Source organism: Leptonotus elevatus, chromosome 1, assembly GCF_054856555.1.
Source record: "Leptonotus elevatus isolate MCC_2025b chromosome 1, RoL_Lele_1.0, whole genome shotgun sequence".
NCBI lineage: Eukaryota > Metazoa > Chordata > Actinopteri > Syngnathiformes > Syngnathidae > Leptonotus > Leptonotus elevatus.
The window spans coordinates 38,909,088-38,921,302 of NC_141239.1; the positions used below are offsets into that span (position 1 = coordinate 38,909,088).

A 12,215-nucleotide genomic window follows, 5' to 3' on the forward strand; every position below is an offset into this window, starting at 1 on the left:
ACACTTACACATGATGATAATATTACATTTGTTATAATAATATTAGACTTGTGTTTGGGATAAAGTGTTAGAGTGCAGTTGTGTGTAGAGTGTTGAAGGATGTGTGCTTTTGGCTCTGGGTAAGCATCTGACCCTTCGAGTCTGTGCAGCCTTTGTGAGCTCTGAGAGGGCAGCAAACAGGTGGTTCCTGGGGTGGGAGTTGTCTATTTTGCGAGATCTAGAAAACGTCTCTAAGCTGACCAGACAGTGACCTGTGAACTTCTGTGCTGTGTTTATTACTCTCAGTCTGGTGCTTTCTCGTGAGCTGCCATGTATAGCACACTTACATACTGTAGCAGCAGATTAGTCCATTTAGATACAGGGAGGGGACGCAACACTGCACACAGGCCGGTCTCCAGTTGGCTGCAGGTACAAACTATGAGCTGCGGGTGATCGTTTTTTTTGTGATTGTCAATGAAAGGCATTGATTGACATTTGCAAGTCATGTACTTTTTCTGCAGAAATTGCCCAATCACGATGTTCATACATTCTTCTGCAAGAGCACTACAGTCATGAGTCTGGCAGACAAGGGAAACTTTTTAGGACCATCACGTACTAAACTATTGAACAATGCACCCCTACTTTTATTTTTGGCCAAAAGAGGCAGGACACAGGAGCAAAGCAAAAATAAGCAGCTATGGATGGAAAGTGAAATCAGTCTAACAGACGTGTTATCTGCCACTCTTCTAGTAGACATTTGGTGATTATCATGCTCAACACTATCTCGTTCTACACTATTGTGTGTATTAACAGCGTGGGTTAGCATAGTCTTTCAATTAAAGTCACGTCACTCTTGTATATCTTTTTGCTATCTTTCCATTCCACAGTCTGAAAAATATTCTCTCATTTTATAAATACTGCATTAGTTGAGTCTATTGAAAGTCTTTGGTGAATATAAATCAGCTTTAATGAGCAAAATTGCCAAACATGTCAGAGTACTGTTGCACTTTTGCCGCAAAAGGATTTGCTTTGAGGTCAGGTATTGTGTCATGGATAAGTCTGGAGGCTTTAAACAAGGCTTACATTTCCAGGACATTCTCATCCCTTGATGTCCAATGCAGACACTCCAAGTGTATTAAATAGAGCCACTCTCAACATCTGATATTGATGCACAGGAGGTACCCTGTCGGAGGGAAGTAAATCTGAAGTATGTCAACATTCTTGGTTTAAAAGGAACCCCAACTGATAAGTTTGCTCTATATTATTTATTTGGTTGTTACTAACATAACTGTGAGATTCATTTTTCAAAAATCATTTCAAGTTGAATACATTTTGTAGAAACTTTGTCTGGACCTACGTCGCCATTGTTATCTACGTGCGTAGTGTGTAAACGTAGTGAAAAACCTTTAAAGAAAGCGAGTTAAGCCTCGTAGCGTTCCTAAAGAAACAACATGCGATCGGGAGAGTCAAACTCCCCCACGCCATGCTCTCATCATTCACCAGACCCATTCAAGAGTTTTGATCGTCCCTTTAGGAACGCTACGGAGGCTTACCTTGCTTTCTTTATACTAGTGTTAATTTCGTCAACGGAAACTAAACAAAATAAATTTGTCAACACACATTTTTCACCGGACTAAAACTAGACTAAATTAGACTAAAACTCTCATTCATAATTAATAACTGAGACTAAATCAGTATGCATTTTCGTCGACTAATGAAGACAAGACTAAAATGTACTTCACTTAATAAAAACTGGACTAAAATCTATGGACATTCTAGTTCATAAACAAAAATGAGATGAAACATTTGATTTGGTAAAATCTTGTCTCTGCTGATCTGTCAATGTGACACTGTCATTTAACTCAGTGACACACCGCTTTTCAAATCTGCAGCTAGCGAGTGCAACATGCACAAATACATGGGACAGACAGGAGGTGTATTCACGGTGAAAGGTTAAAAGAAATAAGTAAATTATAGTTATAACTTAACAATAACAACAATAATATCAATCCAACCGCTAATTAATGCTGGCTAACTTACTAGCTCGTAGCATGGAGCCATAATAGCCACTTATTGGTATACTGTAGTTGGGTGTGAAGCTGTTTTTCATAAAAAAGATGAGAGAACATTTTATGTGAAATAGGTTTAAATCCGAAATGTTCAACATAATCTGCTGACAAAAAACTACAGGGGTTAAATGACTGTCCTGACTAAAACTAGACTAAAACGTTGACAGATTTTGTTACTAGAACATAAAATATAATATATATAGTGTTGACGAATTTATTTTGTTTAGTTTCCGTTCACGAAATTAACACTAGTATAAAGAAAGCAAGGTAAGCCTCCGTAGCGTTCCTAAAGGGATGATCAAAACTCTTGAATGGGTCTGGTGAATGATGAGAGCATGGCGTGGGGGAGTTTGACTCTCCCGATCGCATGTTGTTTCTTTAGGAACGCTACGAGGCTTAACTTGCTTTTTTTATAGGTTTATATAAGATAAACTAGACAAATAAAATTATGTTTTGTTGGATTAAAATAAAGACTATAATACTAGATTTATAGCCGACTTAAAATATACTAAACAAAAATGGGATGAGGTTGACTAACTATGATAAAAACTAATAAGCATAATTCAAATTGGACTAAAACTGAGACTCAATTAAAAAATGGCGGATAAAATTAACACTTATTATTATGAACACATTATACGCGTTTCACATTGCTCGGCAGAGAGCCAGCCGCCATTCTACGTCACTACGCACTGACTACGTTGCGACATTGTGGCATACGTCCAAATAAAGTTTTTACAAAATGTATTACACTGGAAATGATTTTTGAAAAGTGAATCTCATAGTTATGTTGGTAACAACCAAATAAATAATATAGAGCAAACTTGTCATGACAGTCTAAATTACATCACGTTGCATAATCAACGATAGCATCTAGAAGATGTTCTTTGGGTTTATGATTGTGAATGATGATTCGAGGGAATGCAATACTGCATTATATCAAATCAACCTAAGGGGTTGCGGTATTACGGCATGTTAACTTGTTCTTTATGGTAAACATTTCTTCATTGATATGTCATAATTGTATTTTTTTTTGCAATGTGAATTGTTACAGATCTAACGACAAGCAATTTGGTCTTGTTTCCAATCCCCAAACACATGTCCAAATAAAACATCAGCTCAGCCACAAATTGATGACCTAACAGGAACTTGTGAAAAAACAACAACAAAAAACAACTTACAGTATTACCCACTTGTGACATTCTGACGGGAACACTCCTGTATGTCATTTTCAGTCTTCAATTCCTCCCAGCCCGTTACTATGGAAACTGTGAGTTGAGGCGAGTTGAAGACTAAAAATGCTGTACAGATACAAGGAACAGCTGGCGTGCGTTTCTTCCATCATCCATCAGTGGCGCCCACAGTCAACAGAGCCAAAGAGGCTACCAAGAACATGAATTCACACTGTGGACTACTGGGTATGTTTTCACTCAATGTGCTTTTTGATTCCTGTCAACGGACATTATTTTTATTTTTTTTGTCTTGTATGTCATTCGAGGTCATGTGACAGTTAGTTCCAGGCAAAGTTGCGGAGACAGAAACCACTGGAGCGAATAACGTCCAGATGAAACATTACTGATGCCTAATTAACGATCTGCCCATCTGTAACATCTTGCATACCTTCACAGCCCACTGTGCAGCGGCACATCCGGCCTGACAATTTGGAACAATCTTGAGGTTATTAGAGCAGCATTTGAAGTTGTCTTCCCTTTCTGAGACCTTTAATCAGTTTAACCTGCTGATTAAAAACTTCTTTCTAGAACAAATATTTTATATATTTTATTTTTATAAGAGCCAACCGAACGCTTCCACTTTTTCGGTGGACGTGCAAAATACTTTAGCTAATGCTAGCACTATTGCTATCAACCGTTTTAAACACGGAAACACTTACTGCTATCTCCGGGTGGCGGCAGACCTGTACAGGACGCTGTGTATGACTTTGCAGTCCGTCCCCAAAGCTGATTAGCTGGTGCCAACAAATGTATTTATTTATTTTTAAAGGTTGGTGAATATGTGAATGTGCCGATTATAAGTGCGCCGCAGCTTGTCCCGCCACACGCATCCGTGCCTGCCTGTGCGAACTACGCTGACTATAAAGTGCAATCGCACCACCAGAAAATGCTCAACCCTCGTTTGGTGTGTAATGTACAATTAGCCAACATGTCTGCGGTGGGCACATTTCAATTTATATTGTGCTTTGTTAAAATATTTATATATATTTTATAATAATGTTATACTTTTAATTAATGAAGATAAATACAATGAAATCCGGTTTTCGGGCCAAAAATTTCATTTCGGTGCATCCCTAGTGCTTAATATGACACACATTCAGCTACTGCTAACACAAACACATATGACACGGATAACGTCCCATAACTTCATTAATTGCGCCACACAATGCATTCTGGGAACAATATACATGTATATGCAAAACAGGTAGATATAACACTCAAACGGTCAAAGCGTTGCCATGTTCCATTTGCATTCATGTTTATTTTTTGGAACAATATATTTACAGTTGTGTCCCGCTACTTAAAGATGGCCTGCTAATAGCGAAAATCTGTGTATAACTGACACCAGTTGTTTTTAAGTTATACCATGATTGTACTGGTCTGGCCCACTTAATGTGGTCACTGAGCTAATATGAGTTTGACACCCCTGGTCTACAGTGTCTCAGGGTTATGAACGTCTTGCAATGAACGAGTTTCTAGTAGTTTGCACAGAATAAGAAAAATATGTTGTCACAAGATGTGGTATATTTGCTCAAATATACATGAAAAAATGTATGGCCTAGAAGCGTTTTTCACACAAATATTAATTGTAATTATGACCGTACTTTTGCATCAGCAATAGGTTCAGAGAGGCTTGCCCCTAAGAACAAATTCATGTTACATCACTGCCGCAGGAATGGAGCTCTGTAGTAAACCCAAGACACCCTGTACAGTACTCACAATTTATTCTTTAGATTTATTCTGATGTATCTGCGAATGTGCAGAGGGAGGATTATGGCGTGCGCCTGGGAGGTGAGTCTTCACAATAATAATATTAAACACAGCTAACAATAGAGGCAATATTATAGGCCAAACATTCTTGCGCTTCTGATGCTCATAGATCGGAATCATTGCAAGATTCACACTATATGAATGATGATTTATTGAATGATTTAGTTCCAGGAAAAATTGGCTGAAATGTTCATCTTCAGGGCCATCAATGCGCTGCATATTAAGACATTGACATCTTCCTCCTGAGCTGTTTGGGAAGTAAACAGAGGGACATATTGCCATTTAAGGCAAGCAGCTTTTCTGCTATGAAACATAAAACTCAACTGCAATTGGTATTACGGAAATCAGATGCTTCTGAAATTTGACCGCATGATGGTTGCGTACAACATGTAATACACACTACACCATTGCATCCTGAGAATAGGGAAGGGATGTAATTAGATGTTGTTTGCAAGTTGGATTGCTCAGATTGTATATATTCACTTTTTCAGTTCCGCTAAGCTTCTCAATATCACAGTTTATGGAAGCAAATGATAATGCCCATAAACAAAGCATCCGAGCATGGAATGACTTCATTTAGATTCTTTAAACAGCACTCAAGTGACTGTTAGCGTCTAAATAACTGTGAAGCTATTGGAGAGTTTGGAATCCTGCATTTTGCCACAAAGAATTAGTGCATATTCATTGGAATAATATGATTAACGGAAAATAAAATAAAATTAACGAGGGTAGTTTTTGGAACGTAACACCTGCGAGAAACAAGGGAGCACTATATATATATATATATATATACCATATTATACCATTGTGATCATTCTGAAATCATCCTCTCAGAGACGCCTCTGACCTCTTCTCCCCGAAGTACCTTGTCAGTGCAGCCCGCTTTTTCCCTGCCATGATTTATGTTTCCATGCCCGTCTCCCCGGTTTGCTTGACCTTATAGCCTTTTGTTGTGCGTGCATGCGTGTGTTGGCATACTCCAACCTATTCCATTTCTTGGTCGACTGAGCCCTGTCAGTGTATTGGGACGGTTAAGGAGAAATGTTGCTTGCCTCCATTCTTAGTTGAGCTGCAGGTTTTTGACAGACAGACAAGGTATGTATAGTTTATAGAAATATAGTGTTTGGCATGTCCGCAGGCATTTCTCTCACAGCCAGCAAATATTTGACAAGTTCGGTGTCAAGTCAAGGGACTCAGCCAAGTTTGGTGGTTGGTATCAACTATAAACCGTCCAGCCATTATTTGTTATACTTACATTGACCTGAATGCTAAAAAATATTCCATAAATTCAATGCAGTGTAACTTCAGTTATTGTCGATGCAGTGATGAAGGTCAAAGGACAAAATGTGCCTGCTGATGTTTTCTATTGATTGATTTTCTTCTAGAAATTATGTTTCAGTTTTATTTAATTTAAAAGGCTTTCGTTCACCCTTATCAGAACAAGAACTTTTGACGCAGTCACATTTTCAGCTTTTATATTACAGCTAATTACTTTGTATATTTTTTTAATATCACACACATTTTGATGTAAACATTAGGAATGTTCGATACCACTTTTTTCAGAGACTGATACAAGCACTCAACTGCCGAGTAGTCACCGATACCAAGTACCGATACAACTAGTACATTACATACATACAATTAAATAAATAAAAACATTTAAGGAAAGACATGTATATCTCATTATAGCATTTTCCCTTCAAATTACATTAAATTAATGGCAATTTTCTATTGTTTTAATTTCTAATTTCTAGTTCCTAATCGTAAAACAGTCACAAGAGTAAGCCTAGACTGTTATTGGTCTCCGTCACGAGTACCGATACCTTGAAATAAGGTCTGGTCTCGGCATGATACCGATACCTAGTATCGGTACTCATCATCCATGCCTAGAAAAAAAAAGTAAATTAATGTAAATGTCCAATGCCCTAATGATGACGGTGATTATATTTGGGTTACATAAAGTGCACTGCAACAGAGCTCTCTAGACTTCTATTGTGTCAAAATCTTCTTGTCAAACTATTTTTGTAATAGTTTGTGCAGCTCTTGGGTACTTTCTATTGATTTACTGTTGTCTCTATTTCTTTTTATTTCTTCATTTCTATTGATCCAAGAATGACTTCAGCCGCATCCTATCACTCATTCATCACACCAAATATTTTTATGGTTTCATGCGATTTTTAATATCAACTTTTTGAGTTTTTGTTTTTTTGTGTTGATCCAGCACACTCACCTTCCACATTTGATGTATTTGTAGTTCTTTTTTTTCTAAATGCAGTGCACCAGCTATTGCCAATGGCAAACTAAAAATTGTTGTGATACATGTATACCTTTTACATTTTTCTTTGGATTGTACATTTAAGGACCCTCTAGAGTGAAAATAATTAATTTATTTGCCGTTCACTTAAATATTACCCACATTAAGTGAAAAGCAGTGTGTCAACGATTAATCTTTTTAACAACACACTTTCATTTCAGTATTCCAATGGGTTTAACAATATCAACTTCCATATCAAATGTGTTTGCTGGCCCTCTGGAATTGTATTTTTAGAATGTTATTAATCATTTTTGACCAATTATCTCTCAGTCCAGTATTTTGTGTTCATTTATGCATTGCCGTGTCGTCTTGTTTCCCGTCGTGTGTCTTTCTGCTTTTCTGAACAGGCTGTGAACGACTTTCTCCACATTTCGCACTGATGACAAAATGTAGTAGACTATAAGTATACATGAAACTCATTGCGTATACTAAGTATACTACGTTTTCTCAAGAGTGTTTCAGATTCCTCGTTTAAAGGTGAACTTGGAACCAGTGTTGCCAACCTTAAATATACACTCTGTGGATGGACATGTTTGGAAATGCCTGGAATTCCAAGCATCCTGAATGAATTCTTATGCTGTCAAACTGCTGCTGGGGTACTCAATTATTCAGAATCTACCTATCTGTCCATCAGCCCAACTGGATACCTGGACTTTGAGCCGCGTGACACCGGGGGAATTGGGTTGTGTAGCAGTTGGTGTAAAACGGGAAGATCTGCATGAAATCAGAATGCTGAAACTTCCACATGTCTTTCATGGATTGAATAATCTATCAAGGGGTCATTCACTATTTATTATACTTTGACAGATGACGTACACAGATCCCTGCCTTCTCTCTGTATCCAAGAGACGAGAAGCCTGCTCCTCGCTTTCCACGATACTTTGATTGGTGTCACCTGCAAGCCCTGGTTATATGTAGTGGAAATGTTCAGTATGGAATAAAACGGTGTGAATAATGAAAACATGTACCCTCGTGCACTGTGCATATGTCTTAAGCCATCATTAGATTTGCTGTTTTTGAAAGTACAATGTCAGTCAGTAGAGTGCAAGTCAATTGCAAATGTAAACTGACATACAGTAATTAAATAAATAAACGTACTCACTATCCAAGTGTGCAACGAAAGAATGACTTAAAAGAGCTGTAGTCCTCACTATTCCTCTGCAAAATAACCAGAAGAATGATAAGTGTGTTTTTGGACTGGGCAAAGTAAAGCTTAAAACTGATTCACTGACCTTACGTATAACGGACCAAATATGCATTGTTTAAAAAAATGTCTTACATTGCAGGATTAAAATCTTTCATCGTTAATATATGTATTCCAAAAATTCAGGTATAACCGAACGGTCTGTCATTCAGCAGACTCACAAAGAAGAAAATGGTCACTATGGAAATGATTAACATAAACGGTTATTTTTAGAAGGTAGACAAATGGAATTATGTTCTCCTGTTCTCTGTGCTCTCTCACCCGCAACTCGCTATGGCAAATTAACAAATTAATCATTTAGCCAATTGAGAATGCAATCATGGTGAATGAGAATCTAATTAGTAGAATGTTTAATATAATTTGGAAACTTTACCAATAAATTATGTCCCTGAGCCTATTCTTTTTTTCTCATGTAAGAAGGTTTGCCACAATAACCCTAATAACAGATTCATGTTGAGAGAAGCAGGAGGGAGGCAGACAGAGAGAGTTTAATCAGTCATAATTATATCTAATTACCTTAAAAGCTCACTATAGAGCAATGCGAGAAATTACATGGCAAACTTTCAATCAGCTGCAGGAACAAACCATGATCCTGTCTTTCGTGCATGAATGCATTTTTTGATCTGTTGCATGTCTTAGTTTTACAGATGCTTCCAAGCACTGCTACACTGCGAGGCTCCTCGGCGAGGCTCCAGTGTGAAGAGCTCCTCAAAAGTCGCCACCAAGCCGATGAGGGCTGCGGGCGCATTGACTGGTCCTCGTCGTACCAATGATTTTTTGTTCATGGTGGCCTCACTGGGTCAGCCAGCTGCCACGGTGCCCCAACTGGAGCCTACCCCGGAACCGACCCTTGATGTCACCAAAGCCCCTTCTTCAGACATCAACCAACGTGTTGTTGTATCACTAGTGGCCCACTTTGATGGATGAATGCTGGCTATGACCTTGACATCAGCATAAAGCTGCTACGTCTCCAGGCTTGAAGGCATTAAATAATGAATGGTGCTGTTGCTGAGTACAACTGCAATGAGCCATTCCGACCAATAGAATGCAGATGTTGCATCAGCTGTGTCCAGGTTGCTGTAGACAATACAATACAGAGGAGCTCGGGAGGGAAGCCTTGGACTTATTATGAGCAGAACTGGCAGGAACTGAGCCGAAAATGGCAGTCTGTGTTGCAGTCAACTCTTTCAGTATGACTTGAACATTCAAAAAAGGGGCAAAAAAATGTACTTTTTGAGTGTATAATTATCTCAACAGTTTGTGAATATGTTAAAAACTATTGAGAAGTGAATGGAAGAAAGAGACGTGCTGTCTATTTTTTTTGGTATTGTCTACAAGGGATGTGACGATATCCAAACATGACGATACGATATCACCCTCATTTAATCCTAAAAAAAAACAACCTTTAGAGGGTGCTAAAACTGCACACATGGAGTTCAAGCCGACTTTTTTAACAGATGTGCTGCTTTTAATATCGGGACATGACGACGATATATTGTGGCAGTTTTAATATCGCAATATCACAATATTGCCGTTATCGTTACATCCCTATTGTCTGCCAACAATATATCGTACAGAGAAAAGGCAAAGAATAAAACCCTAGACAATGAAGAATGTAATGGGAATGGATTTCAAGTCATTCTCTTTTCCAACGATGTCTTTAAATGATCACTTTTTACTTTAAAATATATTGAAGTTCTCCTAATTGGCAATGCTGCCTCGTAAGCGGCATTAGAAAGGAAGCGTGAGCTTAAATTGCATGTTAGAGAGATACCGTATTGTTCCCTCAACGGTGTGCATGTGCACCTGGCGATCGCAACCGTGTTTGGATGAATACAATTAAAATCCCACTTTTAATCTTGATATATAATATATATATAATAGATAATAAGACTTTGCCTGCCCCGCCTACCTAAAAGGTTACCAAAATGAACAATCCCCTTGGAATGATCTTAACATTGTTCGCAATTTGATGTTTCTGCATGAACAGTTAATAAATATGAAATCAAATATTTCTGGTTAAACCCAGTGCTCAGGGTCCCTTCTTTATAAACCGAAAGCATTGGCAGTACAGTGTCTTGCTCAAGGGCACATGGGTGGGTTCAACATGCCTCCTGAAAATATGTTTACAACAATCTGTGACTATTTGGAACTCTTAGAATCATGTCATAAATTGCATACTTCTTTCCAGAGCACAACAAAGTATTCACCTGACAACAATATGCTAAAATGATTTTGTTTTGTATATATTGTTTGTCATGTGCTTGTCTGCATCCAGTTAAACTATTTTGACCTTTTTCTTGTCTTGCAGTGCAAAGATAGCTGTGAGTTTTGAAAAGCAGAGCACCAGTATTGTGTTGCCAGTGAATGTTTAAGCTTTCAGTGTTGTGGTTATTTCATTACTGAACAGAACAGATATGTTGTGTCGATTTTTTTCACCCTGTATTTATGAGCTATGAAGATCTTGTATTCATCATTGTATGGTACATAGGTTGATACCAAAGCTAAAGAAATGTTGATATTTTTTTAAGAGGCGATGTCTTAATAAAGGTTTTTATCTACAGCGAAATGCAATGTTTTGTCTTAAAATATACAAAATATTAACAGTTACGGAGTATAGTAAAGAGAGTCAAAGATAAGAAAATGGTACATTATAGGTATTGCATGAGTCAGGGGTGTTTCTTTCAAGGGGCACATGCAGAAACATTTAAATTTGATAAAGTGGCCCTTCATGTTCATCTTTAGTTTATGGAACACACTAAAACTATTCATATATTTATTATTGAATGATTACTAAACAACACAACAATATTTTAACAGTTGCAAATAATTTTCATCCACCACAGTTGCCTATAAGAATGACATTACCAATTTAAGAAAGCTATTGAATACAAGTGTGATCAGCACAATATATTAAACTATTGAGAAAATAAAACACAATTGGGAAAATAATGTGCACGGTAAAACAGCTAAACTGGGATTCAAAGGAAAAAAAGCACTGTACACGTTTTAGTGAAATGAATGATATATTGTATAAGGTTAAAAGAGAACGAATGAGGCTGTCAAACATTTGGGACATTGAAAGCTTGGAGGGAATTTTGCAAAGATTTATCAGGTTGCATTTTTGATCCCATTTTTGACAAGATTCCAAGGTCAAAATTTAATCAATACAAACACGAACAGTCGGATGCATCAACAAATGTAATTTGGAGCTTATAACTGTTAAACATGTGCACAAATAAAAAGTTAAGTGGAGAAAATGCCACACAAATGAAACACCTTCACAATACTTCATAGGGTCAACATTTCAGAATGGCAAATTTCATAATTCATTGTTCTGTTGCAAAATAAGACGCTCAGATTTTTGGAAAGGTTTTTCTTTTCAGTCAGTCAGTCTCCTGAGTCCCACAGATGGGTGGGGGCTGTCTGTCTGTGGAGGTGAGACAGTCTCTTGGTCAACCAATCCCCACTTTGGTGTGCTCCATGACAACGAAAGAAGTCCCTTTGTCTTTGATGAGGTTGCAAAAGTTGCAACCGGCCAATAAATCCAATAAACGTTACATATTACTGACGCATAATGGCAGACGCTGAGCCGACCCGCCTGGCAAATCGCTGTTCTGATCTTCCCTTAAGGCCTAGATTGACCA

At 37.8% G+C, this 12,215-nt stretch overlaps 1 protein-coding gene across 2 annotated transcripts in view; it reads left to right on the forward strand.

The window, feature by feature from the left end:
* The window catches only part of LOC147182004 (opsin-3-like), a 63,129-nt gene extending 51,992 nt beyond the window's left edge, over positions 1 to 11,137 (forward strand). The window contains exon 4 of one of the 2 annotated variants that reach the window (XM_086098160.1): positions 9,208 to 11,137. In XM_086098160.1, the coding sequence (XP_085954286.1) occupies positions 9,208 to 9,495 (288 nt within the window). In that variant the 3' untranslated portion in view covers positions 9,496 to 11,137. Of the gene's footprint in view, positions 1 to 8,171 lie in introns of both variants that reach the window. The other variant, XM_086098169.1, reaches the window with a different exon arrangement.
* Positions 11,138 to 12,215: the final 1,078 nt, after the last annotated feature.